Below are 24,371 nucleotides of genomic sequence, written 5' to 3'. Positions count from 1 at the left end.
CGCGCAGGCGCAGTGCGCCGGGGGCCGGCCGCGCGACCGCTTCGCTGACGTCAAAACAATTGGCGACAGCGGCCGCGGTTGCTGCGGAGCGGCTGCCGGTGTCCCGGCCATCCCGGTGTCCCGGCCATCCCGGTGTCCCTCCCATCCCGGACCGACCGGCGGTGAGAGCCCTGCGGCGGGGCGGCCTCTCCCCCGCCGGGCGCCCGGGGCACGGCCGGGGGCGGTGCCCGCACGTGGCCCGCGGTTGCGGCGCGGCCCCGGCCCGGCCCTGCCCGAGGGGGCTCTCGGGGCGCTGTGGCCGGCGGTGAGGTGGCGGGCACGGGAGGGACGGACGGAGGCAGGGAAGGAAGGAAAGGGATGCTTCCGGCTTCTCGGGGGGATGAGTGCTGTATTTTCTAATCCCAGTACTGCTGTCTTCAGCGGACGTAACGCAAAACTTAAAGGCACTTCTCGGTTCTGCGTGCGGGAGAAACCAGTTCAAGTTTGGCGCGGGGGGGAGCACGGACCAACTCTCTCTGCGTTGTAGTAATTGTTCCTTGGTAACCATTAGTAACCAAGTGATGCAATATCACTTAACTCACATGGGCTTCATCTCAGCCTGCTGACCAGTTTTTTTATTGCTTTCCAAGATCTTCCTGTACGTCCATCAAATTTCACTTTTTGAACCATGGAGGGAGAACAGATAATGGAGGGACAGCCACAGGTATTACAAGAAATGTTTTATGTGTCTTACGTTATATGCATAAAAGGAGCATTTTAGCTTTGCTAACCGTGTGTTATTTTACAGGTTCCGGAAAATCCTCATTCCGAATACGGTCTCACTGAAAATGTGGAGGTAACTTAAGATTTTGTTGCAGTGGAAATCATATTTGTGATTAGGGGAAAAAAGTTGAATCCTGACTCAAACTTCAGCAAATGTACTATTCTAAATGGAGCTAAGAAATACCTGTCCCTTGCGGAAACGGCTGTAAATATATTTTCTCTTGTGCTACTTCCATTGTACTAAATGGTACTGAAGTAAATAATGAGCCTTTTAATGAGTTGGGTTTTTTTTTTAAAGTATCTTACAATTATTATATGTTCTATTGCTGTTTGTGAGAAGTATAGATATATATTGTGGCACAAAAAAAGCCATCCACATTAGGCTCAACCTGTGCTGAGTAAACTGGGACAATCACTTCCTAACTCTATGGCATTTATTTACTCCTCTTATTAAAGAAAAGCCTTCAGTCTCCCTTTATTATAAGTTCCTACTCTGTGCTTAGCTGTTGCAGAAACTATTCTTAAACACCTTCTGAGATGCATCTCTTTGATACCTGCTTGTCTCTATGCCTCAGCTTCCATGGTTCCTACAGAACCATAACACACTGGTCCCATGTCAGTAGATTCATGTACATTGCATTGAATGTGTTTGGTTTACTGGCAGTGGGAGGGTTTCACTTTTCAATTACAGTTAATGGTGTAAGATGATTCAGCACTTTTTGATCAAAAAGTACCTGGAAACATTTTGCTTATGTTTTCTTTAAAACCAGAGTAGAGCACAGTCACAAAGTACTTGACTTCAGCAGAGTCCCCTTTGTCAGGCTTCACCTGAATTCCTTGTGATTTTAGCATTTTGTGTTAGAAGCACATGTGTACAGGAACCATGTAACTGAGACTCTCGTTAGTAGTCATTCCTGTCTTCCTGGTGTAGAGTTCAAATCAGTGAATGCAAAAGCAGAAATACAAATTACTTGGATTGAATGTATTCTCTTGTAGAAAATTTACAACTTCTAAACATTGTGTCCCGAAAACATAGGAATTTAACAGAAGGTTCCTCTGGATTAGTTTTTTGTGCAAGGAAAAATAGGCACTTAAATATTCTTAAAAGATAAAGAAAAAAAGATAAAATTTAAAGAAATTATTGCCATCCTATTGCAGAGATGGGTACTTCGCACACACACTTCAAGGTAGTTGTAGCTGCGATTACCAATGTTCACTCACTTTTTTTTTTTTTTTTTTTACTTCAGAGAATAGTAGAAAATGAGAAACTAAATGCCGAGAAAACATCGAAGCAGAAGGTGGATCTCCAGTCACTACCCACACGTGCCTACTTGGATCAGACAGTTGTACCTATCTTGCTACAGGGACTTGCTGTTCTTGCAAAAGAGAGGTAAGATGTTTCTGTGTTCCTTCTGTTCATAGGAAAATGTAGGTCTCAAACTTGGGCAGTGCAGCACCTTTCAGGCCTCACACACCAAGTACGGTTTTGCTCTTTGTAAGATTGTCATTACAACAGGTTTATGAAGCTATGAATTACTGTGATTGAGCCTGCACTGTCAGCACAGTAAGAAGCAGACCGATGGTTTATCCTCTGAGTAAAGATAATGCTATTGAGGTGTACCAGCTCTCTTTACCAGTCAGTGTAGAAAGGTATCCTTCAATAACAGCAATTAACTAATTTCTAGCCTTTTGGTGTATCCTCACTAGTGGCAAATCGTCCTGCACGTAACCATCTCTCAAACTGAACTAATACAATCAAAAGCTGGTATAAATGACCATAATTGCATCATGGCACCTACAGTCAGAAGAACCATCAACAGTGTATGAACTTCAAAAGGAGATGGGCATTTAAACTGCAGTGTACAGACAGCTAATTAAGCAAAATTAAAGATCTAGGAAGATCCACCCCATGTGCATGCCTGAGGGATGTGCAGATCTTCAGCTGACATCTGTGGGAGTTCTGCTGCAGACTCCATGTAAAACACAGCCCAGGGTTAATACCCCATCCTTACACACTGGATATTTGTGTGACAGGCAGGCTTTTCCCTTCCCCCTCCCTTTCTCATTCCCTTCTCTTCCCTTTCCCCTTTCCTTGCCTTACCTTTTTCCATCTTCTTTACCGGGGCACATCACAGGAGTGAAATTGGATCATTGATAGGAGGGGTTGGGGAACATAGAGGTAAAAATCTGAATAGTATGAACTTGCCAGGTCAAACTGTTTGTTCAGGTGAGCATAATAAACCCTCAGGAGTGAGAAAGCTGAACTATCAGCTCTGATGTATAATCTACTGCTTAAAATTGAACAGGAAAGTAACTAGTGGATGCTAAGTTCTTTTTCAAAGGAATATAGACACGTTCAGGGAACAGCCCAGTACATCTGATGATCATGCCTGGAATTCAGTAGAAACTACCATCCAGGATAGTGAGCATATGTATAAATGACATATTTGTGAGGAAATCAACACAATTTTTGTCAGCATCTTTTAAGTATCTTGGAGTTTATTGAAGGAATCAACAAGCATATATAAAGAGGAATGCAAATGATGCAGTCTGCGTGTTTAAATTTCCAAAAAGTTTTTCACATAGTTATTCACTGACGTCTTTTAAAGAGAGTTAGTTGCTGTTGGGATTAAAGGAAACACCTTTATATGGATGAGGAAGTGATGGGAAGATATGAGATAGAGGGTAGAAGTAAATGTTGAATTTTCATGGTGAAACGAGCTCAACACTAGAATCATGGAAAAGATCCCTTAAGAATTTGAAGAAGTGGCTGACAAAAGTTGTTAATGAGACTGAGTTTTACAGAATAGATTGGGGAGTTTTGTGCTTCTTTTTTTTAAGTTGCTTTTAAGTAGATGAACTGTAAATAATTGCACAGGAACTTCATAAAAATGTGAAGAAAAATTTAAACTGACACAAAGTGACATTGAATCCAAATAAACATAAAATTGTGGACATTGGAGGGTAGTGGAAAGCACTACTGACAAAATGTTAGATTCTGAGCTGAAAATCACCCTTGTGGAAAAATGTTAAACTGTTACATGTGTATGTCAATGCACTGCTTTAATAAAAAATAAATTCTGAATGGCAGGACTTAGAAACTGAACGGGGTAAAAAATGGGGTAAAAAACAAGCATAATGTCATTATTTAAATTTGTGATGTTCTTGTATTTTTAATATTATGTGTAATGCCCCTGTATTCTGGTAGAATGTGAAAAAGTGAGAGTGACAAGGCAGTCAGAAGATGGAATGCCATCTCTGTATGGAGTGACTGAATAGATGATATGTAGAAAAGAGGCTTCTGTGGATGAACATACTAGGGGCCTGTTAAATCACAACAGCACAGAGATGATGGATTGGGTGGAGTGTTTATTATCTCTTCTGATACAGTAATCAAATTAAACAAAGCAGTTAGCAAATTTATAACAAACAAAAGGGCTGATCCTTCACAGGTCACATAATTAAGCTATTTTTTTTGTTTTCAGTTGAGGACATTTTTTTGTGCTCAAGAGGCAACTGGTCAAAGCTGTAGAGGAATCCACCCAGGACTATTAAGGGTGCTAGCTCAGAAATTGGTACATGCTTGGAAGCCAAAAGGATGGTCCCGAGAAGTATCTCTGTATATTTTTGTTGTTGTTGTTTTTGTGCTCTTTATAGGCATATTTGCTCACTGCCACACCTTTGGTTTGACCTTCTGTGGACAGAATCCAGATTAGCAGGATTCACATGGTATAGCTGAAGGAGTTTTTTTAAAAAAAACTAGACTAAGGCCAGTGATCAAAAATGTTTACTATTGACTACTTTCAAGCTACAGCACTTCTCAGACTTGAAGATTTGTTGTGTTAGTTTTACTTGCCAGAAACCATAAAAACAACTCTTAATACACTAAGATACACAATAACCCCTTGAAAAAAAAATTAAGCAAAAAAGCTGAGATTCAGTTTAAATAGCATGAGTTAAACAGGCAAATGCATGTCATAGCCAATGATGTACATACAGTATTTATGCTTACAGGCTGTGGTTTTAGGCATGTAACTGTTCTAGCAATTTAGTAACATTGAACCAGCAGTAACTAAGACTCCTTTTTAAAAACTTCTCATTAAACATAAAATGGAAATTTGCAGAGTCACTCTAGGTAGTTTGTCATCCCTAAATCAATGCTTAGAAGTGTTTGGGAGGAATTACGTTCTTTTAAGGGAAGGTGGTTTGTCCTGCAGCCACCTAATTTCATATAATAAAAAATAACTGCTTTTGATTTACTTTTTTTCTTTGCAGACCGCCCAATCCCATTGAATTTCTAGCAGCATATCTTTTAAAAAACAAGTCACAATTTGAGGACCGAAATTAACTCCATAAAAATGAGGACAGTTTGGCTGCTAGATTGAAATGCTCATTTGCCGCAATTTGTTTTCTGCTGTAAAAATCCTTTGGCCACGTTGTTGTCTTAACTGCACAATTTGATTTATCTTTTGAGTTTATTTAATAAAGAATACTTTACATTTAATTGTTCTCTTGTTTTAAATTAGCTATTAAGAGACTTTCAAAATAAAGTACTGAAACTGCACTACTGGATGAAAGTCTTAATAATCCCATGGGGCTACATCCTCTGAATGCATGACATAAAGGGGAACAATTTATTACAAGAATCACATGGCTGATTATTTATATAACTTCATTTGGTTTTATATAGCACCCTCCAGTGCAACATGCCTAAACAGAAAGCAAACAAATGTAGAACAATTATTTATTTATTAAGTAGAGAGAACTTGCTTCAGAACACCAGGAAATGGGTTTAGTTAAAACAATGAGATCCAGCAGCTGAATGGATCACCTATAGACAGTATCCAGTGTCTCACATAGGTACAGTAATGAGGTGTGCTGTTCAGCATTTGTCATTGCTCTCCTATGATTGGATTCAGTGTACTGGATTCAGCTGAAACACAAAATGAACTTGGAAGTGACGTATAAGAGTTCTGTAATTCAGTCCTCTGTACTGCTACCCTTAGTTGAATTGTCTAAAAACTTGGCAGGGACTGAGGTCTTGCTGTTAGTCTTAGCAGGAAGGTTCTCACTATTTTACGTACATCTTAGTATCTTAGAACAGAAACACTGAATTCATGCAGTCTAAGAGCAGGAAGAGTGGGGAACAAAAATTGAAAGAAGCCTGGAAACCCCAAATAAAGGCTAAAAGCTGTCTTTTGGAAAATACACCAAAATTTGGAAGGAGATTACTAATTCTATTGCATTGTGGTGAACACAGTCTCCATCAAACAGTGACACTAAAAAGATACTGAAAGAATTTTAACAACAGTGTTTTGACTTTCTGGAATGAGTAATAACATTTAAGTGAAGACAAGGAAACACCATAAGGACTTGGTACTGCTATTTTTATTGCTAAAATAGCATTCCAACATTTCATAAGAAACAACTTTGCAAGACTGTAAGAACTGTTAAATGCAAAGGGAATCTATGCTGCTTCCCAGCTTCTATGTTGAGAATTTGTGCAACACCAAACAAAAAGAAGCAGTTAGACTTTTAATTCTCCCCAGACAGAGCAATTTTCTTAGATTGTTCTACCTTAATTCAGAACACAGTAAGATTTCTTACCTCACAGTAACACTTGTCAAGCAACTGCACAAAACTTGAAACACTGGCTTTCTGCACACCTCTTCCATCAACTTGGAATCTCAAAGCATCAGTCCTAGTGCTAAGGGAAGCTGTCCCTGACAGCACCATGCAATCTACTCAGCTGCTGGTGTCACTGGTATGTGGTGTCATCTGCTATTATTTTCCCATCTAGGCTAGAGATTTAATTCAAGGGAATGAAAAAAAGCCATGTTCACACAGTGATGATGTTAGAAGATTCACTACAGCACCTTTTCTGGGCAGCCTCTTCTAAGAAATAAGTTGAAATGTGACTGGCAGCAGTGAACTCACCAGCTCTAAGAATTAAATCTTAGTGATTCCTCTGAAGGTATGGCAAGTCAACAAGACAAGCACAATCGTCTTCCTTGTTAAATTGGCTTCACCAATTGAGATCTTCTGCATAGAAGATACTCAGTAACAGGAATAAGTAGCAAGTTAATACCTGTATTATCTAGTTCTTAGTTACAAAAGTAAGGATGAAGTGTAAATTATAAAAGCATTTACTTGTTTTAAACTCTTCACTACAAAACTGAAAATTCTGTGAAGAGACTTGACAGATGCTTGCTATCCCAATTTAGTCTAGAAAGAAAGTGGTATTGTTTTTCCACAGGAAATAAAAGTTCTGAAATCTTCAAAATAAATTGTATTTCATTTTGAAATACAAATACATTTAGAGTAAAGGCTTGAAGAAATACTTGAAAATGGCAACTTTAGATGTATGAGAGGACACTGCTAAGCAGCTGAAAGCCATCTCTTTTTTTTTTAATTATTTTTTTAGTGTTCACCCAAATGGCAGTAAAATTGAATAGAAAATAAAATGGAATTCCTAGTTTACTTGACAACATGCCTTTCAAGATGAATATTTTATATCTCAAATATCCAGAAGTTACTATTCAGTAACTGTGAATGAATTATAATATATAAGTCATATGCAGTATTTTGAATTGTGCCTTAACTGCTTCCACTGAGAACATTGTCTTTTACCTGGAAGGGAACAATGACAGAAGAAAGGATTTCCCACTAAAAGCAGTTCTGATCAAAGGACTCTACATCCTTCTATTCTGAAGCCTGTTACCACCTAAAATTACAGTTTGACTTGCCAAATCCTTTTTTTTGTTTTTGCTCCTCTGATTTATCAAGGACTTTCTCCAAAATCAGTGTGTCTTTGAGCAATCCATTTTATTTTCTGAGGCGCTGTCACCATTGTAAAAACAGTCTGATCAAAAGAACTTTTCTCTGCCCATCAGACTTCTTAGAAATAAAAGACCTGCTTTCAAACAAATGAAAAATATGAAAAATTCTGAAAGATATAAGCAATTGAAACCTGTAGGTTGGAAAGGAGACATGAGAAAAATTCCTATGCCCACCACGCTTCATAGAGTGGAGGTTTTGATATATTCTTATCATTGTACTTATTACATAACAAATTATTCTTAGCCAAGCCTTAGCTTGTGTTCCCTATTCCATTTCATAGTTAGGATTCATTTTAAGGGTGACTACATAGCCTAGATCACAGAAATACAGAATGCCAGCTGTTGCAGAAAGAGGCATTTTACCGTGATGAAAAGTCTATCAGCACTGTTTCTGCCAACGTTCCCATTCAAATACAGTTTTAAGGACTTCAAATGTAAATGTACCATGAATAATTATGGGGCAGTTTACATCAGTGCCAGTGCAACACTGACTAGGAATGTTCATATTCCTATTTCAAAAGTGCTTTTAGCTCTCTTCTTGAAGTTTGCTTTGCAATTGTATATAACAGACCCGTTTTCCAAAAGGAGCCTAAATTGCTAAAAGACTGCTGGGTGGTTGAGAAGTATTTACAAGATGGATAATTACCCACTGATATTATCTCAGATGCTCTTCTGTTACACAGGAAGTGGAGATATTTCCCTCGTAAGGACTGTGAAGCTGGGGGTGAGGTGGGGGTGTCTGCTTTTAACGGTAGAACGAAGGACTGGTAGGAACAGCAGGTTCCTCAGATGCAGAACAACACTTTGTAAATAGAAAAACCTAAAGTAACAGTGAACAGCTTCCTGAGAAGGGAGGGGACAGGAAGCAGGCATTGTGATAAACACCACAGAAAATAACCACGTGCAAGAGGACTATGAGAGCAAAAACCAAGAAAGCAACAGACTGTGAAAGCTGGGCCAGCTGAAAACGTCCCATCCTGGATGATCACAGGGTGTTACTGAAGGAAAACCCTCCATGCTAAAGACCTTTGCCAGTGCCTTCATGCTTTTCTTACAGGTAAGAAACAAACTGCCAACAGACACACATGCAACAGAGGTCTGTGCTTTAAGGGTGTGCAAGCCTAGGGGACTGTCCATGAATTGTGTCAGCTCTCTCCTGCATATCAGAGAAAAAGGACTGGGATAACAGCATGGGACTGTTAAGTGCTCCTGTTACTGTTCCCCATCCCAAACAGTGCTTGGAAGAATTGTAGATGAAGCAGGAACATCTCCCAACCTAACCCATGCTTCACATCATTTCACTGAAAGCTCAGCCTAGTTTCTCGGTTTGTGGCTAGAACATTTCCATACTCCGCATACTCCGTGTGCTGTCTACCAGGAAGCCCAGCACTGCCATTGGTGGTATCCCACCCTGTGGGAAAGGACCCACAAGGATCAAGTCCAGCTCCTGGTGCTGCATAGGACACCCCAAGACTCATAGCATGTGCCTGAGAGCGTTTTCCAAACACTTCTTGAAGAGCTGGCTGTTTTTCTGTTTCTGCCTCTACATGTGGTACTGAGGGAGCACATCACCAGCCCTTACACAAACAGTTCATGATTAGGAGAGGATAGTTACCCACAGGAACCCACTAGTCATTAAACACTGCTCAATGGTATTATGACTACTTGTGATAGGGTACAAATTAATATCCTACTGTCACCCTTAGCAGTGGAAACGGAAGAAGTTCATTTTGTAGTGTTATGGCTAACAAGCTTTGTCAGGAGCAAGCAAAAACTGGAGGATGTTTTCCAGCTTCCATGGGCTCTGGATTGACAGTGCTAATTGATAACAGAAAAGGGCAGAGCTTCACCTGGTTGTCACAGTGTTGGTAGCACATACCACAGTTTAAGGATTAGCAAAATGAAAGCCTGTGCTAACCTGCTAACACTGAGCTGTGTTGTTCCTCTGCATCTACATGGACGCCGTGTTCATGTTACACCCAGTAAAAACTTCATCCTCATCTGTGCCTAGTCTAGGAGAGATAAAACTACACACAAGGAAAGAAAGGTTAATGAGGAAAGCAAGGGAGAAGGAATCTTTAAAAAGCACAAGGAGAAAAGGAATCCAGCCTATTATATAGCTGGAAGAAATATATTTAAGGAATTTTAAAAGGCAAGCTGAAGAGGAAGAAACCACTACTAAAGGAAGGTAGTACACCCTGAAGAAAATACTTATAAAATGTTTTTATTAAACCATCTGGATGACTACTCAAAAATTCTTATATTTTTAATTGAAAGGGAAATGCTAGGAGAAAATGAAAGCTGTTCCTCTAAGTGATAGAAAATAATACCAGATAATTAAAAATTATGTTTTATAATCAAATGTTCCTCCTAGCAGCCTCTTCTAACTGTTGGTGATGGACTGTGGGACAATGGTGTATCAATAACTTGAATATACCCTGCTGTGACCCATTTTTAAAGTTTATAATCACAACAAGTTATTTTTCTCCATGCAGTAAAATTTATCCTCTGCTGCACTTAGTTAAATGTATTGCAGGATTAGTTTATTGAAGGATCATTTCAGGAACTACTCTTACTAGTGAAGTTTATGTAAATAATTTGAGAGGTATAAATGGCTATCACAACTACCAATATAGTTTTATGTTAAAACAGTCAGGTAGGGTAGTTCTTCCAGTCTAGGTAGCAGTTATAATCTGCATTAACCTTTTTGAAGACAGTTTGTAAAATAACAGTAGAATACTGTAAGGTTATGTAGAGCAGTGAAGGCTTCATAAAACATTAGACATTTGCTGGGATAATCAGGCCCCATTTCCTCATGGCTGCCTATTAAGAAATTATATTAACTGGAGACCCCGGTCCTTACTGCCCCTCAGCTGCACTGGCAAGGCAGTGTCATGGGTGCAAGAGGAGGATCCTCACTAATAAAAAGGAGACAAGCCATGCCTGCAGCATGAGCCTTTTTGATCTCCAAGACATACTGTGAATAATGCCTTTGTCCCCCCCGCTTCCTTTGTTTCACTGTAAAAAAATCAAAACCAGTGCAAAACCTCGCAAACAAAACCAAAACAACATCCCAGACCTCCGTATTTTGCACGCATTTGTAACTGACTGGAAGACTTTTCGAAGAATTAGATGACAAAGGGGGAGGAAGAGAATATGTTTCCTGACCACACGTGCTCCACCTCACAAAGCCCCAGTCTGCCTTGAAGGCCTTAATGGCTGCAGCCCCTCATCTCTCCCGTTGTGGTTTCCTCTCTGCTGGTTGCATCTCCCACGTCAGCGGCTGAAATTGCTTTTTCCCTTCCCCCTTTTGTACCGGCCATACTCCCCTTTTCAGTTCTGCCTCGTTAGCTATTTTGAGCCACGCTTGATGTCTCCATGGCAGCAGTTCATTCACCCAGATAATAAAAAAAAAAAAAAAAAAAAAAATAAAAAAAAAATTAAAAAATTGAAGGGGTGGGGAAGTATGGAAGTATTAGGCTGAGAAGAACCGGAGACTTCCACACAGCTGTACTCCCACGGCCCTCGTTCCGTGCCACGCTGCCGCGGGCCTCACGGCACGGGCAGGGAGGCGTAGGGGAAAGATCCTTGTTCGGAAACACGGAGCCCCAGCGCAGCAAAAATCCACGTTCCTAAAGACGCCTTTGGGTAGCGGTGCTCCGTCCCTGGAGCCCTCAGCATCCCAAGTGCTCCCACCGGCCGTGCCGGGCGCGAGAAGCAGCGGATAACAGGGTGCTCCCGCGGGTCACCCCGGGGGTCTCCCGACCCCCCCCGCCCCGCTCCCCTCACCTGACCCGCGCCCGGAATCTGCCCCGCCACCACGGAGACACGGCCCGGCCAATCGGCGCGCACGGCACCCATCGCCACGGCAACGCACTGAGCAATCCGCGGCGAGCTCTCCCACCTAACCCCGCCCCTTACCCACTCCCCCGCGGGGCGGTGCCGCACTTGTCACAGCGGTGGGCGGGGCCGGCGGAGGGCGAGCAGCCAATCACGGTGAGGCTTTTGCTTTGGTGCCCAATGGGGGCGCGGCGCCCGCGCGGCCCTTAGTCCACGGGAGCCGAGCGGGGCCAAACCCAGCTGCGGCCGCGGCCTCCTTCTCTCCGCGCCCCCCCCCCCGCGGGCGGGGAGTGGGCGGCGCCGGCCTCCGGCTCAGTCTCCGCGTCCCCCCTCCGCGACCCCGCCCGGCCCCGCGCCCCCGGCCCGCGCCGCCCCGGCAGCGCCGCCTCCGCCCGCGGGGCCCGGGCCGTGCCGGGGGAGGGGGGGGGGCAGCGCCGCCGCCGCCGCCGCCGCGGGCGGGCCCGTCCCCCAGCGCCCCCCCCGAACACCATAGGCGGCTCCGGCTCCAAGATGTCCAACCGGGTGCTCTGCCGGGAGGCCAGCCACGCCGGCCGCTGGGACACGGCCTCCGGGACCACCGCCGGGCCCAGGGGGCGGGCGGGGGGGGCTGAATCAGCACTTTGGGGCCGCCGGGGCCGGTACCGGGAGCGGGGAGGGGCCGCCGGCTCCGCCCCCGCCGGCACATGGCGGGTGGGTGGGGGGGGCTGGGGGCTGCCGGTTCCGGCCGCCGGCGGGGGCCGGGCAGAGCCGGGGAGGGAGTGCCGCGGACCACCCTGAACCCCCCTGCCGGCCGCCGCTCCCCCGCTCCTCCGGGCCGGGTCCCTGCAGCGGCGCCTTTCGGCCGAAACCGGCGTTCGGTCGTCACCGGGGATGGGTCGGGCCCCCCGGCTGCTCCTCGTGCAACTGGCGTGCCCGGCGGCCGTGCCTCGCCGCAGCTTCGTGTGTCTCGGCAGCGGGGTTGGAGCCAGCTCGGGGCTGTGCTTCCTACCGAGTGTTGCTCTCCGTCAGAGCACACAGACGGATTTCAGTATTTTCATCTGTTCCTGGGTTTTTGGTTTTTTTTGTTAATTCAATGAGAAAATACCTCCTGTCTGGGGTTAGAAAGCGGGGGGAAAGGTGTGGAAATAGGGAGGTTTATTTTACTTCTTGTCGAGGTGTGAAAATAGGGAGATTTATTTCTCTTTTTGTAGTCCAAGAAAACCTATTTTTCCTTCCCGAGCGCTTTCTTTAGTAGGAGTGAAAAGTTAACTGAGCAATAGTGCAGAGAGGCTCTGTCCATTTAAACATGTGGTACTTGCAGAAGAAGAATAGAAGAAAAACGTGGTGCATTGGAGGGCGGGCTACCGCTGCCCTCGCCCACGCCAAAAATAAGGGCAGAAACACATAATAACGGCTTGATAACACATATGTTTGGTGATAAGTTTTGTATGGTTTGGGGGCAGAACCGCTTTTGTGAAAAGGATGCACGTTTGTCTTTTCAGAGCTGTTAATAAGATTTGTAAGGGATGTTCTTTCACTGGCCTCGGGAGTAAAGATGATTACAAAACTGCAGGTGAACGAGCTTAGATGAACAAGAAGCTGTCATAATGAACAGTTCAGAGAGATAGGGTGTACAATTAATTGAAGATAAACCAAACCAAACAATGAAGTGTTATATTCAGGACCCTAAATTCAGCATCTAAGAAGAATTGGACGTGAAGTCATACACTTCTCGGCTAAAATAGATGTGGTTTCTCCTCTTCTCCATAAATTTATGAACGAGGTATGAGGCAAAAAATGAAAGGGAAGAAAAGAAATACATGGAGGAGGGTAACACAGGAAGAGGCGGGTTGTGTGATAAGTAGCTGGGCTTCAAATGGTTGGGTAGGCATTTTCGAGACAACAATAGAGGATGATTGTTTTCCTTCCGAGCTTAATATTCTAAACATAATTCTAGTGTCCATTACAAAACTGGCCTCAAATCATCGTGCAGCTTGCAACTACATTTATTTCCAATGATCTAGAAAGGTAGATAGTACTCCATTTACAGAAAATATACAAAATCATAAAGGTTTAGGTTTAACCATGTGCAGAGACATGAAAATATCAGAGCTTTGTGGTGATCTGATGATTTGATGCCTTGGTCCTGAAATTTATATTTTCTTTTATGAGTAAAGCAGAGAACTGATCTGTGATATGGAATGGCTATATGACCTTACACCCAAATTTTGTAGTTTGTTTGGTATTGGACGTCATACCAAGTTATTACTGAATACTTGCAAATAAGATTTAATTTTTTAAAAAAAATTTAAGAGGCATGGATACTGTGTTTGACTGTTTTCTTTTCTATAAAAATTCAGTGCATAATTTAGTTAGACTGCACTTTGGTAAGTGTGCGTGACTAGTTTGGCCAGTACTAGTAGGACATCCAAAAGCATGTTACTCCCATTGCTTTTGGGCAGCCCTCTGGCAGTTATTATTGAGGGGATGTGGGATGGTTGCCCAGACACACTGCATGAAAAAAAACCCAAACTGAATCATGTTGTAATAATGAATTATGACAGCTGTGCTTGTGACAAGTTAAATTGTTGCAGCATGTATGGTGGGGGTAAGTGGTTGGTGTTGCATAATCTGAGGATTTTGGAAATATATTTTTCCTTAAATGAGCAAGGAGTATTGTGTCTTGCTATAGAACTCTCTTCTGCAGTTTGCACTGGGTGTGTAAGAGCAGGAATTGTGCCTGTTCAGCAAGATGGATTACCTATTATTTATTGCTTGAAAACTAATTTTTGTCTGCCATTTAGGAAGCTCCATCAAAACTCCAGCAAAAGAAAATGGGGACCAAGAGGCTATACGTTCATTGTAGATTTAACTTAAAATCTTCCTATATTTCAGGCCAGACTCTGATGTCAGCTGCTACATCAAACTTGTAACATAGGCTCCTCAATTGTACTTCTTGAAGAAAGTGGATTTTACCATGTGTTTTTAGCCTGCATAGCTTCAAGGCTGGAGCTGAGGCAGGGATCAGTTTGAATTTTGATAGTTCTTCAGTGTGTTCCCACGGTTCTCCAGGGATTGTCTTTTCAAGTCCTCCTACCTCCTCCGTTCTTCGCGCTACTGTCTCAGCCCAGAAGCGATTTGCTGTGTTATATATAAACTGGTTAGCGTTTAAGCTTCCTGTTTCCTCCAAACTGCTCTCTTTCTACAGAGCTAAGTTTGATTACACAGGGTGAGTGGATGCCCTGTCTTCGCTTATCTGCTCTGTAGTTAAGATGACCCATCTGAAAGGCTATGGGGAAATGTGATTTTTGACAGATACGTTCAAAATCTTTACATCTGAAAGCATTTTTGAAGAGGTTGAGTGAGGATGAGGTTTTTAAGTGGTAGTTTCTCCTGAGGTGCCTGGTACCTAGTGGTAAACACACCAACACACCATCCAGGATGATGCATGGCATTCTGGACTTGGGAGGGATTTACTGCAAAAGTGAAGCACCCAGTGCTATTTAAAAAAAAATAAAAAAAAAAAATTTGCTAACATCTGGTTGTAGAAGTCGGCTCTGGGAAAGAAGGGCCAAAGCCAGCTGAGGGGGAAGACAAGGAATGGATCCAGAATGCAGTCTGGCTTTTGTGGCCAGAGGATATTCTTAAACTGGGTTAGCTGTCTCCTCTGCACTCCAGGAGTGGAAGCAATATCAGAAGTGAAGCCACAATCAGGAGGGAGCTACTACACTTCATGGATGGTCAATGGAACATGCGTAAGAGGGTTTGGAGGAAATGCCATTTCTTGTCTTTAGAGGCTTCTCATTTCCATCGGACAGCAATTACTTCAGCTGAAAATAGGCCATTGCTCCATTATTTTCTCCAGACATGGGATATGCGCTGCTTAGGTTCTGCCTTGGAAAATATAAACATGCACTCCATTCTAGTATGAATATGCCACCTACTTGTGTGATGCTAATGAATGCTGTAGAGCAGGTGGGACTGGCTGTGCAATTGTGCATATCCAGGCATGTTCACATGTTAGAATGTTTCATCTAAGTAAACAACTTTGTAATAGAGGGAAAGTTAGGTCCGGGGGTGAAAGCTCAATGCTTCCTACTCAGTAAACCTGAGAAAGGGGCAAGAAGTGGAAGATGACCTTCACCATGATGTTAGGATTTGACTTCCCATGTGTTCTTCATTGTGTGCTGTTGTAACAAAAAAAAAAAATAAAAAAAAAATAAGTTCATTAAGAATTTTTAGCAGGTGAGTTCAGTGTGAAAATTTTAACTGAAATGGTTGTCATCTCTTTTCCTCTAGAATTCTTGGTGTGGGGAAGTTAATGTTCATTCCACATCAGTCAGTGCAGCATCTTAATGAACTTCAGGTATATACCTTTGGAGCATTTGATTGGCAGCAAACAGAACAGTGAAGTCTGGTCACTTGTTCCTCCTCCTATTTAGCAGCATCACTGAGTATGGGAAGCTTTACAGCTGAGCTTCCAAACTGAAGTTGTGCTGTGCCTGTTGCTGATAGTAGGCCACTGGTCTAAACAACTTTGTTCTTCATTTGCAGAGCTTGATCTGCACATCTGCTTTTAAAAAAAGTTGGTGGTATATGACATGCCATTGCTTTTGTGGACTAGCAGCTTGGTGTATGCTGGCCACGGAAAACATTTGCAAAATTAGATGCATGCATACAACGTGAAGAAAAATATCATGCAATCATGTAGATTGTTAAAAAAAAAAAAAGAAAATATCACTGTTGTGTGGTAAGAAATAGTACACTCACATTTATTTTTGGAAGAAAGTCCCAGTCCTGCTGTGTTAATTCAACCACCTAGTATCCAGACCTCTTGAGAAACTGATTTTTAACCAGCAGGTGGAAGAGGAAGACAGCTTGAAACAAAAATGGCATAATTTTCAGTGTCTTTGAATGCAGGCAGACACATTCCTAGATACAAAAGGAGCAGATGAAATACAGTGGAAATGACATGCTAGCCTGAGCATGGGCTGTATTCTGGATAAGGGTGTTTATTCTTTGATGTGAGTAGATTCAGTAAGTGCTGGGCAGTAACTGCTGTGGGAAATCAATCCATATGCTCCTGAAATGGAAATAAACATTAGCTATGTGCATCTCTTTTTTTCCTCTGTAGCATGTCATGACAAGTGGGATGTCACGTGGTGCTGAACGTGGCTTATTGGCTCACAGCTGGCCTCCCTTGTCTGGTCCCTGGAAGTGGTAACTCAATACTTAAAAAATACTACTTCTTATTAATGTGATAAGAGTTCTTGTTTCAGCTTTTCCCCAGTCAGTGGCATGGTGATACAGATAAAACATGAAGATTTTTAGTAGGCTCTTCCAGGTCACAGGAAGTAAAAATCCAATAGAGAGTGTGTGTGTGAATGACAATAGTACGTGATATGAAACTTGCCCTGCAAAACAAGTTGGTTTTTGTATTAGTTAGGGCTTATTTCTCTGCTTTCCATGACCAAACCATAGTGGCCAGAGGTGTGCTGTTAGCCTGTGCCAACTTGTTTGAACTAGGAGAACCTTAATTTCCATAACTTATTAATGCAAATTTCAGTTGGCATAGTAATTGCTGTGTTGACTTAAAACACCATTGCACTCATTGTCTTCAAAGCTCCTTTTTTATGATGAGCCAACTAAATGGCCAGTAAATATTTGAAGCGACTTTAAACTTAATGGTGCACTTGTGTTTAGAGTTTTCTGCTGCCCTAGATTGTCAGCAAAATAACCCCAAAAGAGGTAGGCTTTGACATCTTGTTGCTACCATTTGTAAGGATTAAGCTTCTAACTTGTTTGGACAAGAAATGTCAGAACTCCTGAATGACAGAGAGACTGTTGTACAGCCAGCAATGTTTTGACCTTGTTTTTTGGGCTGAAGACTGCATGATGGTGTGTAGATGAGCAGGAAAGCGTAAGGCTTTGAAGAACTTCAGCAGATAAGAAAATAAATGAAAAGGCAATTGTGTGCCATGAACGATCAGTTTAGAAGCTGCATATGCCTCAAAGTTGGCTACTATCTTTGAATATTTGCAGCCTCTTCTATTCCTTTGTAATCCCCAGTAAGATTGGCATTAATGCTTTTTTACTGCCTTTGTACCAAATGCTGTTTTTTCTGATGTCAAAGCCCATTTACTCTGTTAGTATCTCTGTGAGGTAGGCAGCTTCAAGGTGCAATAGCAGTGTGATTCTGAGATCGTAAAACTTTTCTCATTTGTGCTTTCTGGGGTTTAGGGTCTCCGAGGAGTGATGTGAGAGTGGCTGTTTGTGTTAAAGAACAGTGCTGTAATCCCAGCATTTGTATGCTTGTTGGCATGAGCTGGAACTTCTCATCAGCATTAGAGTGTCCATCAGTTACAGCTGTTTCTGCTTTGCCGTGATGTTGCTGGATGTGTAATCCATTCCCCAGGCCTGCTGCCCACAGTTTCTGAGGGCAGATGCTGCTGCTGGGTTCACTGACCCGGAGTGGCTGTACCCCACCTTAACTTGGGGCAGAATCTCTTCTCTGTAGTGTGTTGGATATGGGTCTCTGCAGCAGCTGAAGTGGTCAGAAAGGAATCACATGTGTGACTCTGTGTGGTTTAGACTAGGAATGCAGATGAGGGGTTGAGGAAGATGTTCTCTATGTCATAAGAGTCCATAAAAGTGGTTTGCTGTGGCATGCCAAGAACCCTGACGAACTCCCTGAAATTGGAATAAGTCATCACAGCTTGTTCATAAATGTAATGTAGAAGTAATGAATCATCGTTTGTAGATGGTCATAGACATGGAAAAAGCATGTGGGGGTCACTGAAATGAGATGTGCTTTAGTGGTGGACTTGGCAGTGTTAGGCTTTTGGTCGCTATGATCTTAAAGGTCTTTCACAGCTTGAGTAATTCTATGATCTCTTGCAGTGAACAGAGCTTACTGCAGTAGCAGGATAATTAATGTACTGATCATGAAATCTTAATGTTGTGACATTAGCTGAAGTATTACAAATACAGCTGTTAATTTAAGTTCTTACCTTGCAATCTGTGAACAACTAATCATAGTATCTTACAAATTCATCAAGTATTTGCTTTGCAATGTTAAATACCAAATGTAATATCTCTCTCCCTTTGGTCATTAATCTTTTTTTAGGCTTTTTATGGGGAAACTGGATGTGTCATTACTGACTTTTATGAATTAAACATGGAACACAGCATTAATATGCAGACTATATTATTTAGCATTGTATACTGAAAAAGTGTACTGTAATAATTTGAGATATAATTTCTAGGCTATTACTTCTAGTTCAATCACTTAAGTACTGTCAAAATCAACATATTTCAAGAAAAGAATGTAGATTCAACTTTCACTGTACAGTTGGAATAGAAAAAGGGTTTTCTATTTGGTGTAGTTCTAGTATCATTAAAATAGGGCTGGAAGCATCACTTAGTGAATACTTTCACAAATTTCATTTACATTTAGTGTGTATTAGAGCCAAAATCATTCTCAGAGATATGGAACGGAATGTCATTTGTTTGGATCTCTGAATGACCTGAGTACAAAGGTTTTGTCAAGCTAGGTAGGTATATATTGGTTGATTTTTCTTAATGAGTTCTTAATTAATTTCTTAATTATTGTTTGAATTTTTTTTTAAATTCCTGCCAACTTTCAGTAAAGGAAAATCAAGAGCTAGTGGAATATTGGAGAACTGTGGCATACAAGTTAGAACTGCCACCAAAGCAGATTTCAATATCTGTTTCAATGTTTCTGTTGTGGCTTCAGTTTTATTTCCTCCCATTCAAGCAGTTTTAGTTCCATCTTACAATGTGTATAAATAGGAATTAATGTGGAATTGGTGTAATCTGTTTTTCTGTCTTAATTTTCCCCTGTTCTTGTTTGGATAGGTAAATTTCTGCTTTGTCTGAATTTACCATTTTATCAGTATTGGAGGAGAGTGTATGCTAGCAGTTGAGAATGTGCCCATTAACAAGACTTGTTGGAAATCACCTTCTATTCCTGACAAATCCTGGTCTTTGCATAGCTAAAACTTATTCTTTATTCAAGGAGCTGGCTTTTGTTGCATTGAGAAGCAGGTTTAGGCTTTTTCTTTTTTCAAGTGCAGTCTGTGTTTTTTGAAAAATTGTTACACTTCCTGCAATTTTAACTAAAAGAGTTAGTTCTCTGTCACATTTCAGATTTGAGCTTGCCTAACCATTTAATTGTTTCAGATTCACCTTCAGAATTGTGAAGAAAGGAGTTCTCTTAGTTCCAGTTGCTAAACTAATTGTATGTCACCACCCAGGGTTTCACTATTACTTTGATTTTTCTAACACTCTTCAGGAGTAAAAACTTATTCACTTCTTACCACACATTGTAATATTTATTAGAAGCATTTTTAAGGTGTAGACTTTTTCATCAGTGGGAAAAGGTAATTAAAAAGTGTAAGACTCAAAGAAGGGTGGTGGTTCCTGTAGGTAGGACACATTCTTGGACAAGTAAAAGCTGTCAAGGCTGGGGACTGCAGTGTTACTGTGATTGTTCTCCAGCATTACTTACCTTGCATTTGTTGTGCTGTACACATGCAGCCATGGGGGATCTGAATAGCTTTCCCTGGTGCTGCTCTAAATTTTGATTGAAGTTTATGCTCTTCCAGTAAAAAAAGCATTCACTGAGACTGAGGATTCAGAGCAAGCACTGAGTTTTCCCTACCAATCTGAAAAAGTATGTTTTGTATGTGTAATGGTGGCTGCAGGAAAAGGAGCAAAATGCCATTACATTGTGTTGACACTCGGCATATAAGCACTTCAGCCTCACCGACAAGGTGCTGTTGTCTCTGGAAAGAATGTGCTGGTTTGGCTTAACCTACAAAGTCTGGACCACGACAGCTGTAAATTGGGATGACGGACTTAGCTGAGTCACTACCAGATGTCTGTGTTATTATTCCCTGGGTGACAATGGCATGCAAGTAATGTGTAAGGATTCTTTCTTACTTACTCTAGAGCTTTGTGATGGGATAATGTTAATTGTTAAAATAAGTTGTTTTTTCAGGCAAGATAATTGAATAAATGCCTGTAGTTTCCATAAATTTGCCTAGTGGAGACTTGGTCTGTGCTTGCAATTATTTTAAAACTTGGCATAACTTCTGGTTTTCAAAACAAAACAAGATGTGAAATATCCACAGATTGCAGAAAACTTCAGTTGCACACTTATGTTTATACCTGACTTCATAGGGTTGAAATGCAAATCCTGATGTTATATATTTCAGTGAAGCTCATACTTTGCTACTTAACTGTCTTTTGATCAATGAAAGGTCTGATCTTACACTATACTATGCTAAAGTATATTGATTGTTGCATCCAGAAACTATATCCATATGGTTTTCTGCCCTTCTGTCTAGGTTAGCCTTAAAACCCCTGTTGCTCTCCTCCTGCTAGATTTCTTAAGGTGAGCTTTCCACCTGAGGCTCAGGGAGCCAGGACCTAATTTACTTCCCACCACAACGGCAAGAGGATACATGGGTGGCAGTGCTGTTGACTGTACATGCTGGTCAGCTAAGGAAATGCATGGTTACTGGATTGTCTTGAGGACTGTTTTTCCAGTTAAGCTTCATTTAAATATGAACAAAATTTACTTTTTTATGAAGAAATTACTCATCTACTGTAATATAATTCCACATGGCAGAGCATAGCTAGTGTGATAGTGTGGGTTTATTTATATTTTGTATAACCAATTCAAATATTTTGACTCTAGCCTTAAGCATTCTCATGTTTGGGAAACTGGGAGAAAAACTTCTCTGAACAGTTCAAGAAAATGTTGGTGCTAATCTGGTAACAAGAAAATTACTGTTCTAGATTATTCCCCCTTAAAGTATTTGTAAGCATAGGAAGCTGCAGGTAGGCTGTAATTTTGTCAATTTGCATGGGTGCTGTTTGATTTTTTTTATATTTTTTTTTTTCTTTAGCTAAAAGGTCATGGGTATGTTGTACTCTCCATTCTCTCTCTGTTAGTCCTCTGGAGAGACAAATTTGATTGCCTATTTTATTAAAATAGTGCAGATAAGTATAAGTTGAAATGAAAGTTTACATTAGGTCAAAATTAATTATTTAAACAGGCACCTTATACTTGGCATTGAAAGGAAAAAATCTGAAAGCAGATGTGTTACTTGGTCCTTAAGTAAACACTGACAGAAGTTTCATCCCTTGGGTCATACAGATCTATTATTTTACTGCCTCTAGGAAGAAAATGTTAGTTTGTTAGTGTCTGTAATAGCAGACTAAGCAAACCTGGGCATCTTACTCTGCTACTGCACTGTAAGATCAGAAGTTTTACTCAGATTCGACCAATCATGAAAGTTTCAGATATTACCAGTTGTTCTGACCTTCGTCTTTAAACTGTTCAGCAGGTTACCTGACTTATCTCAACCAAGGGCAAATCGCCTTAACCACATCGTTAGTGAAAAAAATCCTTGCTAAAGAAGGAAAGGGGGCTAAGCACAAAGCCTTGCAGAGGGAGATTTCCCCTTGTCTTAAATTCTGTAATTCTCACTTTTGCAGTTGTGCTGCCTATGGATCCTCTTCTTTGAGGAGAATGGGTCAGGTGGGGCAAAGCAATATTTAAGTCTGGTAGTTAGTGTTGGGAAAAAGTTTCCTCCTAAAGAGCTTAATTCAGAAAGTATTTTATCTTACTATGTATTTTGGGAGAATTAGGAAGTAAAAAAAGAAATTAGGTGATTTGTTTCTTCACTGAAGTATATAACATGGTAATACTGTAAAAGAGTACGGTTTTGTTAGTTTCCTATTATCTTAGAAGTAGGGTGAAAATAGAGACCTATTTATTTTTACTTAGCTTCCCCAATAGCCACCATTTTCTAAGATGTCATTATGCTTATCTCTATTGCATGTCAGCTGCTTGTAATTTCCCAAGTGACAGAAGCAGCAGAATAAAACTGGTATGTGGTGGAATTTTTTAACAATTTCACCATTTCACAAAGTCACTGTATTACATGAGTGACAGCAGCTAATGTGTGTCACTCTTTTTGTTAGAGTTGTAGACAGTAACTAAGGCTCTCAAGGTATAATAGAAGGCACAGGAAAATGGTGCTGCACTTCTTCACTTCCTTCATGTAAGAAGGTAGGGCTGCTCTTCGCAGCTACAGAAGCTGTCCTTTTTCAAGAAACACATGGATTTAAGTTTTGTGTAAAAACTAGTGGCTTCAACACCTCTACCCCTCACCCCTGTGTTTTCTAGGGAAAGCTTTTTGACTATGCCTGGTCAGGGATTTATTTGATTCTGCAAAAGCTGGCATCTTTTCTCTCATTCTCTATGGTTCTTGTCAGCCTTTTGGAGAGCTGTCAGTTCTTGTCAGGGCTGTTTGGAACGTATCTGTGAAATGGCTTCAGACACTTAATTTGGTTTTGACTTACACTGGCAATTACTGTTGGTAGTTCAACACCTGCATCAGGAAGATACAAAGATCTACAATGTGCATGGAAGAAGAAAGGCAGCTTGTTGCGCCATATTTTACAGATGAACTCTGCTGGCATAGAGTTGTGTCAAAAAGCACAGCTGAAAAAAGTGCATCTATTTTCTTAATTGTAACCTTAACAGTAAGGTTAAGGTTAACCTGTAACAGTAGCAGCTGAATTAGTTTTACTTGAAAGCCTGTTTAGCGTTCTTTAGTATGAGAGAATGTTTTACTGTATTTGCCAGACTTGCTTCCTGAAGGATAGCTTAACATCAGAAAGTTTTCTTGTGATGAGAAATAATCAAAATGTGGTTTGTTTGGTTTTGGTTTTTTTAATGTTGTGTTTCTAGAAGGCTTTTTTATTAGCTGTCAGGTGATTGAATTAAGAATATTTGCTATTTGTTGAGGTCTAGAACTTTGTTTAAAAAATTTAAGTTCTGGATTGGCCAGTTATTGAAGTTAATGTTGAAGTGACCATGTAATTGTAGAATATATTGATTGATGAGAAGTTGTTAAGGTGTTAGGATAAACATAATGTCTTCTCACTTTTAGCTTTTTCCTGTGCATTGCTGTATTTTCCAGGTTACAGTGTTTTGTATTATGCTCTTGTATTTGCTTAATAAAGGATTTATTACCATAGTCATTTGCTATCATGCACGTGTTAGGCCTTTCTATTATGTCATCTTCTCATATTGGGTTCTCTTGATGAAGATCATAACTTTTTACTTCTGAATTCTGCAAATTTAGTTATGAGAAGAAACAATCATCTGTTAGCAATTCTTTTGAAATCAGCAGCCATTCTTTCAAATGGTGAAATGATGTGTTCAGTAGTCCCTGCAGAGCAATAAACTATAAGTGTGTGTTTGGATGTGCAGTAAATTAACTTTCCAGACCAGGAGGTTGCAATTTTCCTACTGTAACCTTCAACATTATAGGGTTGGGGTTTCTTTTTTTGTTGTTGCATTGGGTATTTCGGGGGGATGGCTTTTTCTGCTGGTTTGTTTTTAGATTCAAACCCAGCTTTTTAAGATGACTTTTAAATCTGTTGGCCTTTCAAGCTTTATTTGTAAGTTTTTGAGATGTATTAGGTTCTTTTATGGTTCATTGTTTCCATGTCTCTTCACAGGACCCCAGCTGAATGCACAGCTAGAAGGTTGGCTTTCTCAAGTACAGTCCACAAAAAGACCTGCAAGAGCCATTATTGCACCGTAAGTCTGAAACAGAAGTTCAGTATATCTCATACTTGATTGGTTAAATGCTCTTTTTTTCCCCTGAGTGATTATGAAAACTGATAAAAGCTAATATTTACCTGAAAGAAGTGTTGTGTGGTTTCTAAATAAGTGTTTTGGATATACCATAGAATGGCAGAAATCTGTGCACATTTGGGTGTATGATTAGCTTGCTTTTAGTGATGGACTGCACATGTAATATTTGTTTGTGATCCGGTAAGATGGGTAAGAGCTATATTAATGAGAAAAACAACAAAACCCCTCCAATAACAGGAAAAAAAACA

The 24,371-nt window shown here is 41.0% G+C and overlaps 2 protein-coding genes across 3 annotated transcripts in view; both read left to right on the top strand.

The window, feature by feature from the left end:
* Nucleotides 1-5: 5 nt before the first annotated feature.
* Nucleotides 6-5,266, top strand: DPY30 (dpy-30 histone methyltransferase complex regulatory subunit). Of its 2 annotated transcripts, none has more exons than XM_005526882.3 (5): nt 6-161; nt 630-703; nt 788-835; nt 2,010-2,152; nt 5,038-5,266. In XM_005526882.3, the coding sequence occupies exons 2-5, from the start codon at nt 668-670 to the stop codon at nt 5,108-5,110; spliced, it is 300 nt and encodes a 99-aa protein (XP_005526939.1). In that variant the 5' UTR covers nt 6-161; nt 630-667; the 3' UTR covers nt 5,111-5,266. The 2 variants fall into 2 exon arrangements, with proteins under 2 accessions (XP_005526939.1, XP_014111417.1); XM_014255942.2 differs by lacking the exon at nt 6-161 and adding an exon at nt 395-539.
* A 6,618-nt stretch (nt 5,267-11,884) lies between these two features.
* The window catches only part of MEMO1 (mediator of cell motility 1), a 29,098-nt gene continuing 16,611 nt past the window's right edge, over nt 11,885-24,371 (top strand). The window contains exons 1-2 of the mRNA XM_088053143.1: nt 11,885-12,009; nt 23,982-24,066. Coding sequence (XP_087909269.1) covers nt 11,952-12,009; nt 23,982-24,066 — 143 coding nt within the window. The 5' untranslated portion in view covers nt 11,885-11,951. The remainder of the gene's footprint in view (nt 12,010-23,981; nt 24,067-24,371) is intronic.

Source organism: Pseudopodoces humilis, chromosome 3 (genome assembly GCF_049639895.1).
Source record: "Pseudopodoces humilis isolate 2021_Gansu_Grassland_sample_001 chromosome 3, ASM4963989v1, whole genome shotgun sequence".
Taxonomy (NCBI): Eukaryota; Metazoa; Chordata; class Aves; order Passeriformes; family Paridae; genus Pseudopodoces; species Pseudopodoces humilis.
This window is presented reverse-complemented; position numbering and strand designations above follow the sequence as displayed.